The sequence below is a fragment of the Letharia columbiana genome (assembly GCF_014066305.1).
Source record: "Letharia columbiana isolate WasteWater2 chromosome Unknown Sc0000030_s1, whole genome shotgun sequence".
Classification (NCBI taxonomy): domain Eukaryota; kingdom Fungi; phylum Ascomycota; class Lecanoromycetes; order Lecanorales; family Parmeliaceae; genus Letharia; species Letharia columbiana.
The window spans coordinates 20,946-42,782 of NW_023501073.1; the positions used below are offsets into that span (position 1 = coordinate 20,946).

Below are 21,837 nucleotides of genomic sequence, written 5' to 3' on the forward strand. Positions count from 1 at the left end.
CCTGACAAAACCAGCAAAGCGACATCGTGGGATGGATGTAGTATAAATGGTGAATCTCTTTGCAGATTATCATGAGTCTGGAAGGCTTGTTGAGAAGAGAGGCTGTGGTGACACGAGAAGCCTTGCAACGGCAACTCCGCTCGGGCCACCTCGCTGATGACTGGTCTATGGGTCTGGTAGTAATCACATGATGTAGGTTCAACCAATAATATCATTCCATAACACTGCCACTTAGCCACATGCCGAACTAGATCGATTTCTTTGCCTAGATTTAATTCCAACAGCTACACACAAAACTTCATTGGGGAGAAGTCAGCATGGCCTCGTTGACGCTCTTGGTACCGCCGATGAATCATATTGTTTGATTGGACAGTAATCAAAGCTTTTTTTTAGGCTCAGTGAGGCCAAGGCTGGCTAGCAATAGAGGGGTAGTGACAACAGAAGTGGTGTGTGGATGCAGATCACGTGACCGAGGTTTCCGTGGCATAACAACGTGACTTCTCTTCCTTGTACATGGCCTGCTGTCTGTAAGCTGACGCTAAAATGCCAATGTAAGATGCAATGCCTTGCCTAGAGACCTGATGCAGCGATGCTTTCTTGTTTCTGCCCCAGATTTTCTCCTGAATACTGAAACTCGATCTTCCCCCACCTTTGAGCTGACTTGCATTGGATGAGATAAAAGGCCCCGCCTACCGACATGGTTTGATGGCGATAAAGGTCACAGATGGTAGGCGGCGAATTTACCTCCGCAATAAGAGGCCAGCTTCAAGGCCTGCACCAGACTATGAGAAGACGCATATCTCCCACAGAGATACGTATCCCCCGGGAAGGGTTTACAAATGCAAAAGTGAGGCTGTGGCATGCCCCAAGCCCAGACGTCAAGGCTAGAACATTTCTAGGCGAGAACTACATACTCGCCCATTGGTACAACAATTTTGATTGAATGCCCGTCATGATTACATTGCTCCCATTCTCCCGGATGCAATAGTATCTTGCCGTTAATCTGCCTTATGCTGGGTATCTGCGCTTCGAGAGCATGGCTTCGAAGGGCTGTGCCATCAAGCGACGGAAGTGGTTGTGTCAGTTGATTGAGAAAACCTAAAGCTGTGCTTCTGTCTAAGTGGTCGCAGATTGCAAGGGTAACATCTGCGAGCGCAGCATACTGTGGCCACTTCTATCTTTTGAGGCTTGGAACCTATCAAGACCACCATTGCTACTTCCTGAGACTGCTCGAGATTCCTTGATAAAACCTCAACTCAGCGAGCGCGACCTCCGATCCTCAAAGCAAAAGAAGGTACCTCCCGCCGCTTCAATCGCTTGTACTGGCCCCTTCGGCGCTCTGCTGCTCGGAGCGCTGCGAGCGAAGGCACCAGGACAGCTTGTACGGGATGAAAGCCCAATCATCATCACGATTATATTCCCCTTCGGAGTCATCTTCGGCTCCGTCTCCCTTAGTATCCTCGATAACAATTCGCGTGGCAGTCATCCCCTTTTCGGACGCCAAACGGTCCACAAAATCCTCGATCTTGTCAGCTGATGACTTTTGAAGCTCATGCTCAGAGGCTTCGGCTTCGTGCAGAAACCAAATTGAAACGGTCAAGGTCTTGGAAACTTCCAGCTCAACCAGTGCTGCCATAACTTCCTGGCTGGCAGCAATTTCTCTGAGCAGATGGTGTCTGTCTTCATAATATCCTCCAGGTCTGTCCCATAGCTGATTCAAAATAAGCTCGAAAGTCCCCAGTTCACAACCACGCTCGACGAAGTACTGAATTGCGCGAGCAACACTCTCCGCAGTGGACACTCCACACCAGGTAATATCTTCAATTTCGAGCTTTAGATGCTGTATATGTTTCAGTCTCTTGTCTAGGAACCCTATCATGCCGTATTCCGTAACGAACTTTGACGCGACGCAAGAATAAAGAAAGGTGTTTTGTCCGTAGAGGACGGGCTTGGCTTCTGAATAGACCGTGCGACACGTCCGTAAGACGGCGCTCTCCAGCGAGAACACCCTTAGCGCCTCCCGTTCACAGTCGGGTAGAAGTTTTTGGGCTCGGTTGATAATAGGCCACCTCGGAGTCTCAAATGTTCGCGCCTGAATCCATGAGCTGTGGCAGAGGAGATATCGGTATATCTGAAGGCGCAATTCTGGCGGGAGCGAGAGAAAAGATGGAGCCATGGCCTATTGTATAGTACTGGTCAGTGAGACCCAATGATGAGGTAGTTCGATTGCTTCGTCAATGATAAGGACAATGAGGATGTTCACCTTAAGCGAATGCCGTTTGCACTCAGCGGATGGTACAGAAGTCTCCATTGGGTTTTGAGGCCTGTGTAACAGTGTCGGTGGACGGATTTGAATTGATGTGGAGAGGTCTCACCTTTGATGGTGAATTCTTCACTCGCCTCGAAATACGTTGCTGTATTGGACCCAGCCAATTGTCTTTTTATGGCAGTAGTGACGATTTGTGCGGGTTGCGAGGACGCGAACGTGGAGTGGTACTCGGCGGAAGTGAGAGAGGGCTGATGAGAAGAGTCTGACTGCTTCTGGGAGACCCGCTTGTGGTGAGAGTATGGCTGGCGTAGAGGGATTGACTGATACTGAGGGACTGACTGCTGATCTGAGAAGATTGATGAAGTGAGCCCGACTGATGGAGTGAAAGGAATCAATGGTGAAGATATGAGGTCGCATGTAACATATGGTGTTGAGAAGCAGCGTTCATACCATGCTACACCAAGTCTGCGACTTTGTGGGTGCAATCATGAATCAAGTTGAGGTGGGGATATGTGTATGAAGTAAGATGAAGCATGATGGAGTGAATGGACAAGATCGAACCTCATTCACATTTGTTGTTCTTTATGGTGTCTTAAGTCACGCCGAAGAACCAAGGTCATGTGCTGTCTACCGCCCAGGGAATCGACCCCTTTCCCAGTATCGCAACGGCAAATAAGAGATAAGCGTAAACGCAAAAGCCAACTGATTCCCAATATCTCCGCCAGTCTCTCCAATCATGGCAGCGATTACACCAATGTACCAGGTCTGCACCATGCCCAGAATGCATCCAACGATGCCTAACAAGAAGGCAATCAAGCCTGCAATTCCGATCGGCATCTTCGACTCCGTGTTCCAGACCTCGAGATTATAATTCTCAAGACTGCCCTTGCGGAAAATGTAGTGCTCGGTGAAAAGTATGACGAAGAATGCTGTATTCCAGTAACCCAGAAGTGACAGGAAGTTTTGAAGAACAGCGAGGAGGTGATTGCGGCCAGCGACTCCGAGGAGCAGAATGCCAACGAAGATTATGAGAGTCCAGAAAGCGCGTGGGACTACCTGCAGCGGTCTTGCAAAGAGCTGGATAGACAAAGCAGCGGAGTAGATGGCTATGCAGTTGATGCCAATACCAGAAAGGACCAGCACCACAAGCAAGAACTTGGCGAAGCCCCTGGGAAACAGGATCGTCTGAATCAAGTATCCGAGTCCATCGTCGTATGCATTCGTCCACTCGGTATTTACTCCCATTGTAGACCCAACACAGCAGCCCATGACCATACCGATACAGGTAGGAATGGTAATGCCCATGCTCGTGAGGAGGAAGACCTTCGTCTTGGATGTGTTGACAGGGTAATGCACATAATAGTCCGACACAATCGAAGACCATGAGGAGCTCGAGCCATAGACGATAGCAAGTAGAGTCATCACCGTACCTGAGAGCGTTTGTCCTTCTAGGGCCGAAGGCGTTTTGACGTCTGCGAAACTGGCGGCTTCGCCGTACATGATCATGAAAATGACGAAGAAGATCGCCCATGCCCATGACTCATACCAAAGGACGGCTCGAAGTCCGATGAAGCTGAAGATCAGACCAAGGATTGCAACGATTATGACGCCCAGGACGAGTGAGACCCTACCATCGGAGACGGCGGAGAGAGCGAGACCCCCAGTGATGCTGCCAACAGAGGACCATCCCAACTGCTCGACGACATTAAGAGCAGCGATGATCTTGGAAGGCCACCAGCCGAAGCTGTAGCGTGCGATGGCAACTTGACGGAGACCAGTCCCGGGACCGAGTGTTGCGCACCAACCCTGTGAGCAGCATACAGTCAGATCACCTGGGCTCGCGTAGATCTTCAGCGTAGCTGGGGTTCCTCACCGTAACCATGCTACCAAGCAACGTCCCAAATATCACTGTCAAGATGCTCTGTTTCAAGTCCAGCCCAAACTCCCACCCCAAGAACCCTGTAGCAAAGCAGCTCAAATTCATCGTCCCACTCGCCCACATCAGCGCCATAATAGCCTGATGGGGAGGGTTGCGTTCCTCTGGCAGTATTCTCGCGGGGCCATTTTTTTCTACACCAAGCTTATCGTCTAAGAGGGCTTCATAATGGCGCAGTCGAGCGAGGATACCGCTGGGAGGTGGAGGAGGGGCGGTGTCGAATTCTGCACTTTCGGTTTCCGAGGGAACAAAGTCGGAGGGGGTGGAGGAAATAACAGTCGTTTTTCCGCCTTTCTCGTCTGCAAATTCGTGTGAAGCCATGCTTGTGGATGGACGTTGCTGCGGGGCCAATTTTGTATTCGAGGACTCGAGGACTGGACATGATGATATACATGTCAGATATCATCATCCGGCCCTCGCCTGCGTATCGTGCGGGCGACTGCATATTCACAGGCTCTAGAACGAAGGAGCGTCCGAGGTCGCGGGGATCCCGACCACTTCAGGCAGGTCGTGCAAAAATGTTGCAGGTCTCCAGGTTTCTTATCGCTTGCACCGTACTCAATCTTGAATTGCCGTATTTCCTACGGTGGACGGGATCTACTAGACAGATAGTGCGGGGTTTCTGCCAAGGTTTTTCTTTGTGCCTGCCAAGTCTTCATCCCCCCACGTCCTTCAAAATTGAAACAACCAGACAGACCACAGCTTCGATTGCTGCTATCCATAATGTCAGAAACCCAAGAAGGCTTCGATGCCAGTGCAAAGGCACTCAACAGCCTTACCACCGCCGCCGAAAACCATCCCAATACCCCAGTTACCCATCTACATCGCCCCGCAAACCATGAATCCGCCCACACATGGCTCGGCAAGATTCTACCTGCCTCAACCCTCGACAATTTGGAGACCCGATTCCATATGGGTAACTATGTTATCGATAGACAGACTGGGGAGAAGAGCTTCGAAGCCATGAGTATCTACGTTCGTCTGGGCATGCACCTGCTCTACTACGGCTCGGAGCAAGAGAAAGCACTACACTGGCAGAGAACGCTCGAACTCCTCAAAGAACAAAGTCTGAAGATGGGTCGGGAGTATGATACACCTGAAAGTAGGGCACACATTGAGCCATTCATCAAGAGCTTCGATCTACAAGACTCTCTCGTGGAGATGGTGCAGCCGGATCCCACCAAGTATGCGACTTTCAACGACTTCTTCGCCCGTGAGATCAAGGAGTCCGCACGACCGATTGCTGAGCCAGAAGACGAGTTTGTGACTTCGAGCCCTGCCGATTGCAGATTGACCGCTTACCCGACCATTGATCTCGCCACAGAGTACTGGATCAAAGGGCGAGGCTTCACAATTTCAAGGCTGCTGGGGGACCCAGCCTTGGCAAACCGATTTGATGGAGGGTCCATCGTCATCGCTCGCCTGGCTCCTCAGGACTACCATCGCTGGCACGCACCGGTCTCTGGGACAGTGGAGTCCATCAAGGATATCCCCGGCGCCTACTACACCGTCAATCCGCAAGCCATCAATGAGCCTGGTACATTGGACGTCTTCTGCGAGAATAAGAGGTCCGTGATGCTTCTCAAGAGGTCTTCTACTGGATCTCCAATCGCGATCATAGCCGTTGGTGCTATGCTCGTGGGAACGATCAAGTACAACGAGGGTGTTGAGTTCGGTGCAAATGTCAGGAGAGGGCAGTGCTTGGGTGCCTTCTACTACGGAGGGAGTACCGTAATTGTGCTTTACCCCAAGGGTGAGGTGGTGCTTGACGAGGATCTCGTGGGAAACTCTACAAACGACAAGTGTGAGACAATCATGAAGGTAGGTTGGCGCACCGGAACGGCGCCATGATACAACTAGGAACGGCCCAATTCGAGCTTCGGAAGTTGAAAATTTCCAGCACATTCAGCAAAGATAGATAGGCCACAAGTCTTGACTATCAGTTCCCATCTTTCCACCGTCTTATAATGCTGTCTCGGATGGTAGGACAGTTGTCGTTCTCATTGGCGGCATCATTCGTCTCTATCTTTTCTCGCTGCATTTACCGAATCCGTTACTTTAGATGTTTTCGATTCGATGCTAGTATTTTCTTTTTTATGAAGAGAGGCTACTCGATGCCAATACCGTCGCTCGTGCGGCAACTGCTTCACTAATATCTACTGTTGTATTGGGAAACTATTGGTCGACAGAGAAGATCTTCAAGACCTCATCTCTTGCGTGTACGCGCAGTAATTTCTGCCAGGGTCAATGCCAACACTGAATCTTCCAGTCGACCCTTCATGCAAATTGAACGTTTCTTATGTCGATTGCGGAAGAACATGAACAATTTCCTGTCATCGAGCAAAATCCTACAAGTACATCTTCAAAATAGGCACGTCAGTCAATCTTTCTATTCAGGTTTCAGACCCATTAGAGTCATCTCTATCAATTCTAAATATTCCTACATACATCAAGTGGTGAAGTGGTGAAATGGTAAACCAATTGAATCATATCGTCTAGAAATATACGTATTCCATTTGCCGTGCACCCTCAGTCTGTCCATTTTGCAACCGCCAGTTGCGCTTCGTCTCCTTCTAACAGTACGATCATTTCACCTTCCCGACACATCGATCTCCGTCGAATTGTTAAACCGACATCCGGGCTATCGCTGAGTCTTCAAAACTGCAAGTGTACCGTGATAGATCCTGCTTGACGGCCTAGATGACGGGAAGAGTTGAATCCCGGAATAGACATCATACTTTTGAAGCCCTACAATGATCCTGCATGCACAATGATGCAGCATCCGAGGAAGGCTACGAAGTGGATTGTATTTTAGTGTATCGCAGAAAACTTCCACCTTCCTTCCCCATCAACTTCACCGCCACGGTCTGACTGCTGTTAACAAACGAGTCCTCGTGTTCCAATCACTCTTCCTTTGATCAGATCCGTCTTCATAACACCTCACTGACGACTGCACGAACACACGGTCAAGTCGTCAGAGCTGCAGCCTCTAGACGCCAGGTCTCCGAGCTCAGTCGTCCAGCCATGGCAACCAAAGCCGAATCATTTCCTCGACTCTTTGATGCTGTCAAAGCCAAATTCCCCTCGTCACTGGGACCCGACAGATGGCACCTCGTCGCCGTAAAGACTCTGCTCTTCCCCGCACCAGCCTCTGTTCTGCAAGCACCCTAATCAATGACTTCATCTCCAGGCATCCGCCCTCATCACTTACCTCCGACCCCTCAAATCTGGCTACCTCTGGAATTATCTGACCAGCCAGCCAGACTGTCAAACATTAGAGCAGCGACGAGCTCTCAACAAGCGCCTACGCGAGTTTTTCGTGAAACAATGGGTTACAATCGGTGTGCCCAAGGCTGCTGTTGCGCTGTTCTCGTTGATCAAAAAGGGAAGCCTGGGAACGCTGATCTGGGCATACGAAACATACCAATTCAATTCCGATGCTCTGGGACTTGGCCAGCTGTCCAACACGTCTCTTTGCAGAAGCCCCCTATCACAAAGTGTCTGCATCCACAGGAATCTCATACTGACGAGAACGAACACAGATCACAAGCAGCCCTCGCTCCCGCCAAACGCGCGTGCGACACCGAATTTCTCCGCCACCTCTACACCGAGGAGCAAAAGGCCACTATGTAGAGCAGCAGTGGTGCAGACTTTGAATGGGTGACGAAGGACGTTCGTATATGGTGTTCTACGTGGACGACGCCGTTTTAGGCACCGTCGCCACGAGCTGATCACTTACATCGCAATTCTGTCATCGAGGGGAGCAGTCGATTCCACAAGCTAATTCTGACTAGTTTCTGAGATTCATGATTGAAAAACACTGACCGAATTCGCCTGAATTGTACCTTGTAGTTAAAGACCGCTTCAGATCCTCGAATCCGCGCCGTCCTTGAGACCACTCCCAGCATTGCTATTACATTTCAATAAGATGATTTCCTCAAAACAGCTGACAGCATACTCTTCACACCTACATACAACCTGAATACTGGACTGTACCCAACCTGCCGGGCTCAAGCATGGACTCGTGTATTACAGCGGGTCTGAGCTCTTGCACGCCGAACGCACTGACCGTCTCGCCTAAGCGCTTGTCTGGCCAAAGCGGAGCACATAGCCCGAAACTCCATGCATCATGCGTACACCAAGTGATGGCCAGAGGGAGGCAGTCATACCGGTGGAGTTCGCACATGCGCGGGTGACGATAAGGGTGGAGTCTACCGTAGGCAGTAGAAATCATATACCCATTTTACGAGTATTGCCAATTTACCATAGGGTTCACTATGCACCTGCAAGTGCGCGAATGGTGCCGACAGACTGGCAGTCCTCGGGGTGCCGATTTAGGGTGATGCAGTCGATTGATCGACCTCGTGCAGGTTCCATGGAGCGTGAGATGGAAGAGTTCTGGTTTTGGGTGCATGAACGCCGGGATGGAGCGTGCGAAAGGTGCATTGATAAAGTATTCGATGAGGCGGGAAGTGAGAAGAAAACCAAGCGAACAGTGCATGGGTAGGTTTTGTAGCTTTGATCCTTCACCCTTTGTACCCGTAGCCAGCCCCATTTTCCAAAAGGCCTCGCAACAGAGTCTGGGACCAAGGCAGAAGAGTAATTTGTAACAGTACGTACTAACTTCGACGGTAAGCCATGGAGCCGACCAGGACCTACCAACGAGCTTCCTTGCAGAATAGGAATGGTTGTGTACGATCTTGTCGGCAGAACAGGACATGAGTAGGTAGGCTGACAGGCACCATCAGTGACAGTTGATGTCTGCAGAAGGCAATAGCCAGTCCGAAGCTCGAAGCAGGCCCAAGGCTACTAATTCGATCTGTTGATAGAAGGATCCCCAGCATCCTCCCAGCGAGCTGTCGGATCAACCACTTGTTCAGTGGGGTATCAGAGATGGCCCAGGAGAGTCCTGAGATCGAAGAGTTTGTGCAAAGTACTGATTTCTGACAGATCGGACGGTGAGTGTTAGTGCTTTGAGCAAAGCTACCCTCTATTTGTAAGCGGGCTAGGAGGAAGACACCTTGCATACTTGCGAGGATGTATGTAGCGTGCTTGCAAAATGCGCGAAATCCGCCTGTTTCGCCATTGCCCCCAGCAGTCCCAATGCTGCGGTACACCCGTACGCGTTGTGTCGCTATAGACCTACAGCCCATGCATACCATCATTTCGTCATGACATCGTTAAACATGTATCCGTGTACATCAGAAGCGTGGCCAGTAGCCCCTTCACATTCTCACCTCAGCCTCCTCACGACCTCCCCCGTTGTCAGCACCTCTCCGAACGCGAACCCGAAGCCCCTCAGCCCCGCCTCATGCTGCGTCTCATTCGCGCTCCCACACGCATCCTTGACGAGCCAAGTCTCAAAGCCCCTGTCGAACGCGCTCCTCGCCGACGTATCGACGCAGCAATCCGTCATGACGCCACACAACACCACCCTCTCGATCCCACCCCGTTCCAACCTCGCGCCGAGATCCGTGCCGACGAACGCATCGTAGGTGTCCTTGGCCACGACATCGTGATCCTTTGCTACGTGCGCGATCTCCGGCAGCAGCCGCCAGTCCTTGCTGCCCGTGGCGATTGAGCCGTTGGGGCCCCATCTGCGGACGAGTTGGTTCTTGTAGGGCGGGGTGAGCTGCTGCTTGGAGTGGCCGTGCTGGGTGAAGAGGAGGGGGAGGTGGGAGGATTGGAAGTGGGCGCAGAGGGTGAGGATGTTGGGGAGGGCGGTGGCGGTCATGTCGAGGAAGAAGTGTTGCATGTCGATGACGAGGAGGGCTGTGGCCATGATGACTGGGAGTGGCTTGGTAGGTGGATTGGCAAGCTCGAGAAAAGGAAAGGAGGAGAACGAGGCGGAGGTGTAACAGTTTGGAGCAAAAGAATGAATGCCGAGAGAACTGCCGCCTAAGCGCTCTCCGCTCTCGACACTTAAAAGTACCTACAGAGTACTGATACAGCGTATGGGCAAATTGAAATGCCATCCCACTTCTCGATAAACAACATCACGATTGCAGTTCAATCCCTAACTAATAAAACTTCCTCCTCCTATTATCCACCATGTGACCATACCAATCCCAATCCTCCCAACTTCCGCCGTCCCCCCCATCCGTGGGGGCCCCGCTCGCGGACCCATCGGCAGCGTCGCACAAATTGCCATACATAGCCCCCGAACCAATATGCAGATGCCGTTCTTGCATGTAGATATGTCACTTTCCAATCCTGACCATCGGATTCAAAATACCTATTCTACGCATTACGTGCCTACTTCATGCGACGAGCGTACGCACGGTCAGCGCTCAGTGCTATCCCATCACTCCGAGTCTCCGGGCCAAGAAGTCTTAGCAGCCGCACCTCTCTTCCGAACTAATCAATTCTATTGACAGGACCACGGGAACGGGGAGGTGCCAATGATGCACGAAGTAGAAGCCTAGTTTATTTTACGTTTTTGAAGCGGTAAAGGGCAGGAGAAGGTCTGGGGGGGGGCGGAAGAAAAGGATAGAGAGAGTAGCTTACGATATTAGCGTATTCAAAACCTATCGGACTTGGGAGATGGTTCGGAATGAGAGAAAGAGGCTTATGCCATGAACGAATATTGAAGGAGAATTTCAGCCGGCGGGGTTGAAGTGGTTTAAGGGACTGATCGCCGCACTCAGTAGAGTGGAGTAGAGTAGAGTAATGGCATGAACAATCACAGCTCCCCGAAAGAACGCACCCTTCAAGCGCACATCTCTGATGACAAGCAAGAACCCATCTTCGCAGCATGGCAACACAGTCTCAACAGAGAAGCCGCCACCCATTCATCATCATTTTCAACATCAACATCAGACATGGACATGCGAGGACCCAAACCCAGCGCCCGGCATGCCAAACCCTCGCATAGCCCGACTCATCTCTCGCTGGGAAAAGACCTTGTCCTTATCATTCGTCTTATAGAACTGCACCGCCTTGACCAACTCCATCTTTTCGAACTCCTCCGCGTACTCGGAACCCACAGGACCCGACCTAACTATGCCAATGTCCCCGTAGACTTTTTTCTGGTGGCATATCAGTCCGGCGGCTTCGTTGGCCGGCAAGCCCGACTTAGTGTTGAAAGCGCGTGCATCGCCGTAGACGTAATAATACCACTTATCGGAGCCAGTATGGTCATAGAACTTGCCAGCTTCGATAGAGTGTTTCCAGCCGAGATGTCGTTCGAGCTGTCGCTTTTCTGCGACCTCGTTGCCAAGATTAGAAAGATTGAAGGGCTCGATCTGGTTGGCGATGTTGTCGAGGACGGGCGCGTCTGGGTTTTGAGGCGTGGCGCGGAGGATATAGCAATTGGCTTTTGGGGCGCTGGATTGGCTGTTTGCTTTACAGGCCCCTTTGTGGGCGCCCCAGTGGATCTTTTGACAGTCCTGGCTGCAATAGTTGGCGCTCTTGCATCGGCCACATTTGCGAGAGCCTGGTTCCGAACAGGAGGGGTTGGAGCAGATCTCGGCCATGATGGGAATTGAGAGGTATTGGACTGAAGTTATGATGATGGCACCTTGAGTTGAAGATTTGGTAAATGTGTGTCTTGTTGGTTGTGACGCGTTTGATAAGAGAGTGGCAGATGGTGACAATGTGTTGAAGGAAACTGGAAAGTGAATGGATTCTAGTCTTTGGAACAAATGCCTCATAAAAGCAGTGTCAACAACGACATCGACATAAAAATAAAATAATCGGAATTTTCAGACAAATCTGTCCTGAGCTAGGACGGATATTTCTATCTTTCAATCTGGTATTATGGTGGTGGTGCGAAAATACGCCCAAATATGCTGTAGGATCATCCGTGGGAAGTTAGCGAAGGCCACGCTAAATATGCAGGAAACTCAGTCTCGCTCGCCGTAATTCTATGAAGTCAAGCTTTCATGAAAAAAATCAAAAAATCGGGGTCTGCGAGATCCAACCCCGCAACATACAACAGCAGTGCTTGTCTTCTTTCACAGTAGAAGTGATGTAGGTCTTTCATGTGCCGTGGGATCGCAGAAGGAGGAATGGCATATTGGCGGGGTATACACCTGATCACTCTGTGCCGTGGTAGGTGGTCGAGCATCTGGTCGGACAGCGATATAGCATCCATTGGCATTGGTAACTTGAGGTTCGTTCAAGGAGCTTTTCAGGGGTTTTTCTTGGTTCCGGACGATGAGGCTTGGAAGTGACATAGGAGGGGGAGAAGGACATTGTCGTCACTGCTTTTGCTGAACATGGAGACCTATGGCAATGAATGACTGGCGAAGCATTTATGAGCCTTTGGTACGCCATGACGGTTCGCACCATACTGCAGGTAATCGCTCTATCGCAGCGGTGGGCAGACTACAGGCGAAGGCTGAGGCATGAGTCCTTGATGGCCGCGGTTGAGAGGTCGATCAGCGAGGCTGATGCCGTCTTCTGTCATTCCCGCAGCGCCAGTGGCACAAAAATATACTGACGGATGGTTGAGTATGCTTCTACGGGAGATGGGATAGGATGCGTTATTCCTTGATTGTACAAATTGATGTATATGGGTTGGATGGATCAGATTCCATTGAAAGTGGTAGGTATCCGAAGTTTCCGAAGTTTCCGAGCGATCTTAGCAACATATCTCCGGCTCAGGAAATGTAAACAAGTCCAAGCAAAGACTCAAAACCACCACCCCCGTTCCGCACAACTTATCACTACCTTGAATCACCTGGTTAGATCATGGTGTCCGGTACTCCGGTTCGTGCTAATGGCCATCTGCAGCATGTGACGGAGGCAATTCGTTTCGCATCTCTTATACATCTCTTATACATCATTCATATGCACGTTTACGTGTTCAAGTGTTCACTGTAACTAAGTGACATTCATGGGGGCATGGGCTCTCTACCGCCCTGGGATCATGGCCAGACTCGAGTCCCTGGGTAGGTACCCTTCGGACTAAGTAAACGGGCGGGCAAACCCCCGAGTCTTCGTCCTTTGCGCCCCTTTCATCTCCGGCTTGAGGTGGACTCATCCTACTGCGCCCATCAACGGCCCCAAAAACCCTCCACGACAAATTTAGCATAGCATCCTCAGGAAGCTCTGCCGCAAGCCCTTAACATCCCACTCATTCCCACCCTCAAAGCCAGCCTATTCCGGCTCCCTTCCTCGGCCAAACCTTGTCTCCTTTTCCTTGATCGGAACACCCTGCCCAAACACACTCTCCCACTGCCTCCCTCCTCATCTCATCCTCCATCCTCAATCCGCTCATCCCTCGCCTACTGAAAGCCGACTCCGGATTCCGATCGTTTCGCCCTCTCCGATGCCATACTGCTGCGCTGCATCTACATAACCCTGGATCATACACACACACACACACACACACACAAACAAACCAGCAGCCGGTGATCATCCATCCACCTATCCACCTAGCCGCATAACCCTTCATTCATCTCGCTCTCCTTGCCCCCTACGCGGCGCCGCCGGATGAGGCTAGGTACGCTGTTCCCTCACATGACGAGCGTTGATGGTGATTGGTGGGCAAACTGGCGTCGGAGGCAAGAGGCAAGCAAGGTGAAAAGATCTAAGCGGATGAGGAAGCCACTGAGATTGACGGATCTGTAGAAAGGGGAAGAGCGGGCGGAGGCGGGCGAAGAGAAAAGGCCATGATGGAGTTTGCGGGAACTAGTTCGCTGTTATTACTCTATCATGCTATCATTGCCTATATATACATTGTCGTCATTCTTCACAGTTCATCTTCCTATGTTGCCCAATTTTCGATGGCTTCTTGTGACCTCTACAACCACTGCTTGCCTCTTCTGTGCCGTTTACCTTCCCCCCGGCCCGTGCCATCAAACCCCATCATCGTGGATTTTCCTCATTCAGAATTTCCTGAAAAGGTTACTTGAATCTCCTGCAGGTTTTAGTGTGCAGCCGCTCGTTCGATTGTCTTTTCTATGTCTGCTGCTGCCAGAAGTTTTAGACTGTGCCAGTTTCTATTGAGCCACTCAGGTGAGAAGCGCCGTGGCATGCGGCTGGAAAGTTTTTCTATAATGTCGTTGCGCTCTCTCGCAAATCTGCCACGCCCCGCGAAAATCCTTCAAGGTATTGTCGAGCTGGCAGGCCATGTCCACGATCTCTCCCCAGACTATTTCTTCGATGTCATATCCAACCATCTTGCTCATAGACTCCTTGGGACCCCATAGCCGTAATCTGTCCTCAGTACCTTGGTAGAACACCCTATCGTCAGCGAGCAGATGCGCAATGTTCATTTTTGGCGAATTAGCATGCAAAAAGAGTGGTCGCGTCTGCTTCAGGGATGTGGGGTCTCGAGGAGCATAATCATCTCCTGGATGGTACTGCACCATAGCAGTGCCATGGAACTTCCGGTCCGCTTCATGATAACCTACGGTGCCTAAACGATGGCGAACTCTATAATCGGGGTTTTCCAGGACGACCGCAGCCGCAAGGAACGTCTCTTTATCACCTTCTCCTGCAGCACCTTGACTGAGGATCGGGTAGTATATACCAGGACCGTAGATGTTGTAGTAAGCTGCTAGTAGAAGGGTAGTGAGATGCGTCTGCTTAGATATCAGGAGCTGGCCTGCTTCGCTAGACCTTGCTGGCAACCCCTTTGGGAAGGATGGCAGGCCTGCAATCTTGTAAAATACGGGATCTTCGGTCGCGATCCAATAGTCCGGCCATGACACGAGGCCCGTCGAAAGGAAGGGCTCGGAAAGGAATAGCTCGGCTGGGTCAAGCAGGGTCATGCAGTCGCTGTCGAGGTACAGAACTGATTCGAAGGATGAGAAGAGGATGGCGAGGACTTTCAGCTGGTAGTGCTCCACTTGAACAGGGTTGTCTTTTCGTAGGTGGTCTTGAATGACGAAGCATTCAGCATTAAGCGCAGGCAGCACTTCTTGACAAATCTTCTTCTCGTACTCTGACTTGTTCCGTAGGAATACTTGCACCGGTAAAGTGGAGTTGGTCTTGCGAAGCATCCGTATGCTGAGGATGGCGGGGGCAAAATAGAAGCCTCCTGCTACTGTCACTATTCCTGTGCCTGAGAACAGGCGGGTGGCTTGGTCGTTGATCCTTGAGAAGTTTGCGTGCCCGACTAACTTCTCGTGCGATTGGCGTAGCGACTCGATGTCCTTGTCCGATATACCAATGGCGAAGTTGAAAGGCTTCCTTTCTCTTTCATTCTCTGGCTCTATGCCCGCTGGCTGCGCCACCTCTTTCAACTCTATAGCTGGAATTTTTGGCCTTGCGGTATCAATAACCTTAGCCCATGTTTCCCAAAATGCGAGTATTTGAGGTGTGGGTGGGTTGGCTTCAGATGGAGAGATGGTGAAGATGGAGAGTCGGTGGCTGCCATTGAGGAGGCGGTGGAGGAAGGTGGTGGTGATGAAGAGGCCGGATGCTGCTAGGATGATGGTGAGGATGCGAGTAGGACGAGCGAACATGGTAGCATGTCTCAAGGAGTGATGCCATGATGGAAAGGTTGAAGAAGTGAATGATTCTGCTTGCCTGGCTCCTGGAGCTCGGCCGAGTCGGTCTTTAGCTGTCTTGGCAACTTTGTTTAGTCAGCAATAAATTGTTTACCAATCACCAATGCCTGACCAGACTTTACCTTAGACCGATCCACCTCCAGCATTGCAACATCAGCGTCAGTCTCGAGAGGATTTCTTGAGTCTGCGAACTTTTTTTCAGTGGTGGAACGGGTTTGCAGCAATCCGTCAAGAGTGGAAATTGCAAAATCTCTACCTAGTCTACTGCGTTTGAGGCACAAACACAGAGCGTCACATCAGTTCTTCACGGACGTAATGAAAAGTGGGCGATGGGCTTCAGATTAATACTCTGTTAGCGGCCTATAAACCATACGTGAAGTCGAACATCCGTCTCGACCTTCGCCACCTCACAATAACAAAGATACATCATCCCGAGAATGCAACAAAAACCCATCTCCTTATTTTGAGAAGGATCTTTGTGGGATTGCAACAAATCAAAAGACACAGAATCACCGAGATGGCTTTTCGAAAGTCGCAGAAGTACTCGGATTCAGAACCTAAGGAACTGTGGTCTATGAGGCACCTTGAGCCCTGGATGTAATATATGGAGGGTAATCTACCTTGATACACCGCAAAGAAGTATTCACTTTGCTTCGGACCCCCGTGTCCCCAAAAATTTGCCGCTCTGCGTCTTACAGAGGTTATCAACTTCAAGGAATGATGGTAATGTTTATGGGCTGAACGAAAGCAAATGTGGAAGTCGAAGGATGCTCCACTGGGCCAACTGAAAGACCCGATCTCTGAGACATTATCTCATCATAGCTACATCAACGGTAATCATGGGGTCTTCATGGCACAGGACTATCGTACAAGTGCCTAATCTTATGGGATAGGAACGAAGATACGAGTACCTTTCCATTCTTCTTCCCGCTTCGAGATGTGCATGAATAAATGAAGTCCCCTGTTGTGCTTCCTATAGCCCAAGTACACCGTTTAGTTCACAGCAAAAGTCCCTAGTGGCAGCTTCCCTGCTGCCATGGTTTTCCGCAAATGGCTTTCAAGGTTTTGACCATTATTGGCAGTAGCAAACCAACACTAAGCAGCAAACAACGCAGGAAACGCTTTGACTTCGACTGGCAAACCCACAGAAACTCCGACACCTTGGTTCTCATCCGATGGCCTCCAAAAGTCTGAGCTTAACTCGCGTCGGCAGTAACATATCAAATTTTAGCGACAAGAGCAGCTTTCAGTCCTTGCGAAACCATTTCACAATCTCCATATCTGCCTTCCACAGTAACACACTATTTCATCTGTACGAAACACAACGCCTTTCACTCGCCGGCTCGGAACCTTCTTTGGTTGCCTGCTGCTTCAGCACTGATCTTGAGTACTCCCCAAGATCTAACAATGGCAACGGCCAACTCATCCCTAAATTCAGTATTCAGTGCGTCAGGTCTGAACCTCACCGCAATCGTGAATCGGTCTGAACAAAACACGGCGTCCATCCACTGTGAAATAGGCGCCTGCCATCAATACGGAAGTCCAGAGCTTATGAGCTGTGCAGGTGCATTGGAAAACATACCCAAAAGTACAAGTCTTCAGACCTTCGGCAATAGAGGAACAGCAATACAGGGGACCCATGGGCTCCTTTAAAGGTATATAAGCTGTAAGTCACAGCTCCGTGCTGCTGTTTTTATGAGGTCTTTTCATGTACAAGACACATCTAATGCGACCATAGCTGACGGAAATTGTATCATTGATATCGACTACGTCGGAGGCGTGGAAAACCCGACCTCGAGACGTACAAAGAAATAGGGATGGCAGAGCTGATTATCTTCGATTGTGTATTTGAGCCAGAGGGTGTACACCACGGAGGAATTGCAGCTGGTTTAGGTAAGTCGAAAGGGGGGATTTTCATCCTGAGCAGCAGCTGATCACGTTTAGGTGCACAAGGCAGACTCACGTAACAATGCAGCACTATTAACCCACAGTAGAGTGCTGGCTTCCCTCGAGGCGAAGTAGAGCCTTGAATGCTAAAGCTTGTCAGATCCTACTGGATGGAATGCTCACGACGACATCATCTCAGATCTTCGGAGAGCGCGGAGCTCCTGGCGTTGAAGTACCCCTTACACAGCGCCCCTCGTCCGGTAAGCTGCCCCTTCAAACCAACTCCAAAGCTGCCGACATACTGACGAGACTGCCTGTACCCACAGCTAGTGGAGACTGTTCCATTGCACTGCTGATGGACGGACCGCCCGCTCCATTTATATGGTATGAAGTTTGGGGTGCTGCGGTAGCAGTAGCTGGAATGTGTGTCCCATCTAGAGAATTTGGGAACTGCAACCGTCCAATGTATGCTTCAGAGACTACCTACGAGTGTTGGCAGTCACGTTAATACCCTCAACAGCCGGGAATTCCATAATCAACGTGGCTTTTGGAAGAGGGTTCGTGTAAATGCTTGTATCGCTGATGAAAAGACTATGAAACCAAGTTACAGACACTTAGGGCTACGGGAACATTCTTAAGCTCAAAGTCTTCAGCCAATACAATCTGGAGGGATCTTTGGACGGTTCGGATGAATAGGTCGGATGACCGCGCCATCGTGATTTTCGTTAACTCCCCCCACACTCATCCACTGCTTCTTTTCACATACTTCTTGGTCACCGCACAGATGCAGTAATAGCCTGCGTTCTCGGGGAAGGACATCCACTCATACCTCCATATCAATAGCGCAAAACCCAATGCCGGCTCTTCTGGCTGGGGCTTGTCCCTTTGATTCTTTTGTATCATCTCAAATGCTGTCATCGACATGCCCTATTTTGACAATCCTGCCTTTTCGCCGCACTTGAATGCGGAGGGCGCTGAAGGAGCATCTCACGTGTCCCCTCTCTTGCGAGACGTGACGTGGACGGAGACGCAGTAGCTATCATGTCCAGGATAAGCGCCCCCTTCATCACCGAAAGCGTTTGCAGGTACCGGAGATAAGAAGGAAATAAGGTATGTAGTTTCTGGCACGATGTTGATGTGATAGAGCTGTATGAAGGTAACGACTCAAAGAGAGTAGCGTCAGAAGCCTTGATTAGGGTAAAGCAATACCAAACTCCTGATACAGCTTGGTGTGGTCTTCCGCTTCCGCTTTCAATTATCTCTCTGATTTGTCCTCGTGACGCATTTGCTGTTGTTAACAAAGATCGAATATGCAAGCCTGCATAATGAATCGTGACCTCAGGGGTTCCCAACAATGGCAAGGGGCGCCAATGAGCTAGCTGTGACATTCCAGGCTGGGTGACATTTGCTAAGCTGGGAACATCAGGCTCCTACTAACGGTACCTGAGATCTTCTTTGGGGTTTCTAGAAGTTGCGTGTCTCTGATTTGCCCTTGTCATAGGTCGTTCGCCTAGACAAGTTGACGAGGGTCTTATCATGCAAACGAGATTCATTCGCCGAAACCCTTATACCTTAACAGAAGCACTGCTTGGGGGTTCTCGAGCGCCCAGACCAAGCTGGATTTGGGGGCTTCGGCAAGGATCTTGGTTAGTCCTTGCACGTCGTACTCTGGATTCGTTCGCCATTCATTCTGCAAGGCTGCATAATCCATTCTTGTCAACAACATTTGAGTATACTCACAAACACTGTAAAACACCAAAACCATAAAACGCATCCACGATGTACCAGAATCAAGTCCCCCAATCTTCTTCGCATTGTTTATTTCTCGGCGTCACGAGGATTCGCGTTACTGTACAACATAGAGATATAGAAGAGAATAGTACCCGCTCTTCACACTCTACACAATCGGGTCTGGGAACTAACGATGCAGCCAAAGTTTGAAGCGAAACCGAAATCCGTTATCGGTATCTCAATTGCAGCTTACATCGTCGAGCAGAATGAGCGGCACTAAGACACAAAGTCGCGCATTCGATCCTGCACACACTTCTACCTACATTATGTCATTGACCAATAGAGACGCTTACAGGATTTTAGGATCGCCGTGCGTCGAACAGACTTAGAGGTAATGATTCAGCTCACGAGCCAACAATCTTCGACACCACCAGCACCAGGTGTCAACGAGTGACGAGTCACACCAGAAAGAGCCACGTTCAGGATTCAATTGTAACCACTTTAACGTAAGGACATTTGGTGAATTCTTAAGAGGTTGTTTTGCTTGGGAAGTTCAAAGGTATCTTCTCTCTGCGCCAGTTCACCTTGAGCACCCACACTGAGCCACTGAACAGCTTATCTCCGACGATCAGTCATCGAAGTCGAGACTGATTGGTTTCCAGATTTTCCTACCTGCACGCTGCCCCTCACTTATGCACGAATTGTATTGCACCGTGATTGGCTGAGTGAAAATGAAAGAGGAAGGGATGATCCCTGGGGGTCCCTTGCTCATCGCCACATACCTCAATGATTGGCGGAAACTGAAAGCAATTGAAGTGACCACATCTTCTACAACATCTCAGCAACACTCGCAGCTCTTAAATCTAAGTTGTTACAAATCATGGCGACAATCACGATCCAACCTGGGGACTTGGCTGACCCCAAAGATCTGCCCTTTTCGTCATCAGGCTCTGAACCCCGATCCTCGTTTGAACCAGCTGCAAGTGAGAAGCCCGGCGACGAAGAAGCTTTACTCCCACCGAGCCCGCCGAGTCAACAAGAAGATCAGCATCCACCCAGCGCTAGCCGGGCCAAATTGCTTTTATGGATGCTGGCAAACGCCCTCGCTACCATTGGTATTGTATGTACAGTAGGGAACCGTATTGTTCTAACACCGCAATTGATCGCAGAGCAACTCATTTCTAATCGGGATCCCAGGTCTTCACCAACAAATCCCTCTTCACGTCAACCCTCTTCAAACACGCCCAACTAACCTTCGCATCCTACCACTTCTTCATGACCGCAACGCTCCTCTACCTCCTCTCCCGCCCCCGCTTCGGCTTCTTCGAGCCCAAACGGGCCAAGATCCTCGAAATGCTCCCTCTGGCCGCCGCCATGTGCCTGAACGTGATACTGCAAAACTTCTCCCTGGCCTATTCCTCCATCCCCTTCTACCAAATCTGCCGCGTCCTCCTCACGCCCACCGTCGCCGCGCTCAACTTCTTCCTGTACCAGAAGACGCTGCCCCGGACCGCCGTCCTCGCGCTCCTGCCCATCTGCGCCGGCGTGGGCATGGCGACCTACTTCAACGCGAGGGCCCGCGAGGGTGACGACGGCCAAACGACGTCGTTGCCCGGGGTGGTGTTCGCCTTCGGCGGCGTCCTGAGCAGCGCCGTCTACACGGTCTGGGTGGGCGTGTACCATGCCAAGTTCGGCATGAACAGCATGCAGCTGCTGTCGAACCAGGCGCCGATCGGATCGGCCTTGCTGCTGTACATCATCCCTTGGACTGACAGCTTTCCCGTCTTCCAGGAAGTGCCGCTGAATGGGTGGATGTTGGTGCTTCTGGTGAGCTTTGCTTGCAAATGCGGAATTTCGGGCGATGACGAGGGCTGATGGCGGAAACAGAGCGGACTCTGTGCGTGCGTGATCAACATATCGCAGTTCTACATCATCAACGAGGCTGGCGCTGTGAGCAGTACAGTGGTCGGGCACGTCAAGACTGTCTCCATTGTTACGCTTGGTTGGGTTGTTGGTGGTAATACCGCGGCTGACGGGAGCGTTGTTGGGTTTCTGCTTGCTATTGTTGGAATTATCACGTAAGTTCATTTGCTTGTTCTTCGTTCCGACGATCTAGTGTGCTTCGTCTACCACTGGCACGGCAATCGGATATTCCATGCTAACACTCGGGGCACAGATATACGACGATAATGCTGAAGCATAAGCCAGTGTAGGCCAAAGAGAAGAAAAAGTCGCGGAAAGCTATAGAAATAGACATTGCCGCTCTGAAATGAATGAAACGAAGTCCGTCTTTTTCGCAGTTCAGATCCTTCCGAAAAAGGATCAACGTTCTATACCTGAGTAAACGTCTGCTACGACTCCACCGTGCATCTCTTTACTGGATTGAGCCCATACCCCAACAGTCTGTCGCCTCTCTCCATGCTAACCTTGCGGATAGAGTGTCTTTAAAGGCCACCGGGTGACGCTCATTACATACAGTAAAGGCGGCCTCGAAACCAAATTCGGTGACACGGAACCATCCACAGCACTCTCCAAGCTTACTTCGTAGCAAG

General features: G+C 50.6%; 9 protein-coding genes across 9 annotated transcripts; 4 read left to right on the top strand and 5 right to left on the bottom strand.

The window, feature by feature from the left end:
- Positions 1-1,309: 1,309 nt before the first annotated feature.
- Positions 1,310-2,176, bottom strand: HO173_008291 (uncharacterized protein; the record flags this gene model as incomplete). The annotated part of the gene is made up of 1 exon (XM_037310191.1): positions 1,310-2,176. One exon carries the CDS (start codon positions 2,174-2,176, stop codon positions 1,310-1,312), a length of 867 nt encoding a protein of 288 aa, XP_037162777.1.
- Positions 2,177-2,896: 720 nt separating this feature from the next.
- Positions 2,897-4,526, bottom strand: HO173_008292 (uncharacterized protein; the record flags this gene model as incomplete). The annotated part of the gene is made up of 2 exons (XM_037310192.1): positions 2,897-4,075; positions 4,143-4,526. 2 exons carry the CDS (start codon positions 4,524-4,526, stop codon positions 2,897-2,899), a joined length of 1,563 nt encoding a protein of 520 aa, XP_037162778.1.
- Positions 4,527-4,928: 402 nt separating this feature from the next.
- HO173_008293 (uncharacterized protein) lies at positions 4,929-6,056 on the top strand (the record flags this gene model as incomplete). Its single annotated transcript, XM_037310193.1, has 1 exon — positions 4,929-6,056. One exon carries the CDS (start codon positions 4,929-4,931, stop codon positions 6,054-6,056), a length of 1,128 nt encoding a protein of 375 aa, XP_037162779.1.
- A 1,173-nt stretch (positions 6,057-7,229) lies between these two features.
- On the top strand, positions 7,230-7,869 carry HO173_008294 (uncharacterized protein; the record flags this gene model as incomplete). The annotated part of the gene is made up of 2 exons (XM_037310194.1): positions 7,230-7,325; positions 7,396-7,869. The coding sequence occupies 2 exons, from the start codon at positions 7,230-7,232 to the stop codon at positions 7,867-7,869; spliced, it is 570 nt and encodes a 189-aa protein (XP_037162780.1).
- A 1,569-nt stretch (positions 7,870-9,438) lies between these two features.
- On the bottom strand, positions 9,439-9,987 carry HO173_008295 (uncharacterized protein; the record flags this gene model as incomplete). The annotated part of the gene is made up of 1 exon (XM_037310195.1): positions 9,439-9,987. One exon carries the CDS (start codon positions 9,985-9,987, stop codon positions 9,439-9,441), a length of 549 nt encoding a protein of 182 aa, XP_037162781.1.
- Positions 9,988-11,020: 1,033 nt separating this feature from the next.
- Positions 11,021-11,680, bottom strand: HO173_008296 (uncharacterized protein; the record flags this gene model as incomplete). The annotated part of the gene is made up of 1 exon (XM_037310196.1): positions 11,021-11,680. The coding sequence occupies one exon, from the start codon at positions 11,678-11,680 to the stop codon at positions 11,021-11,023; it is 660 nt and encodes a 219-aa protein (XP_037162782.1).
- Positions 11,681-14,164: 2,484 nt separating this feature from the next.
- HO173_008297 (uncharacterized protein) lies at positions 14,165-19,265 on the bottom strand (the record flags this gene model as incomplete). Its single annotated transcript, XM_037310197.1, has 2 exons — positions 14,165-15,724; positions 19,140-19,265. The coding sequence occupies 2 exons, from the start codon at positions 19,263-19,265 to the stop codon at positions 14,165-14,167; spliced, it is 1,686 nt and encodes a 561-aa protein (XP_037162783.1).
- A 900-nt stretch (positions 19,266-20,165) lies between these two features.
- HO173_008298 (uncharacterized protein) lies at positions 20,166-20,537 on the top strand (the record flags this gene model as incomplete). The annotated part of the gene is made up of 1 exon (XM_037310198.1): positions 20,166-20,537. The coding sequence occupies one exon, from the start codon at positions 20,166-20,168 to the stop codon at positions 20,535-20,537; it is 372 nt and encodes a 123-aa protein (XP_037162784.1).
- Positions 20,538-20,560: 23 nt separating this feature from the next.
- Positions 20,561-21,833, top strand: HO173_008299 (uncharacterized protein; the record flags this gene model as incomplete). The annotated part of the gene is made up of 4 exons (XM_037310199.1): positions 20,561-21,112; positions 21,173-21,363; positions 21,462-21,494; positions 21,764-21,833. 4 exons carry the CDS (start codon positions 20,561-20,563, stop codon positions 21,831-21,833), a joined length of 846 nt encoding a protein of 281 aa, XP_037162785.1.
- Between the last annotated feature and the right edge of the window lie 4 nt (positions 21,834-21,837).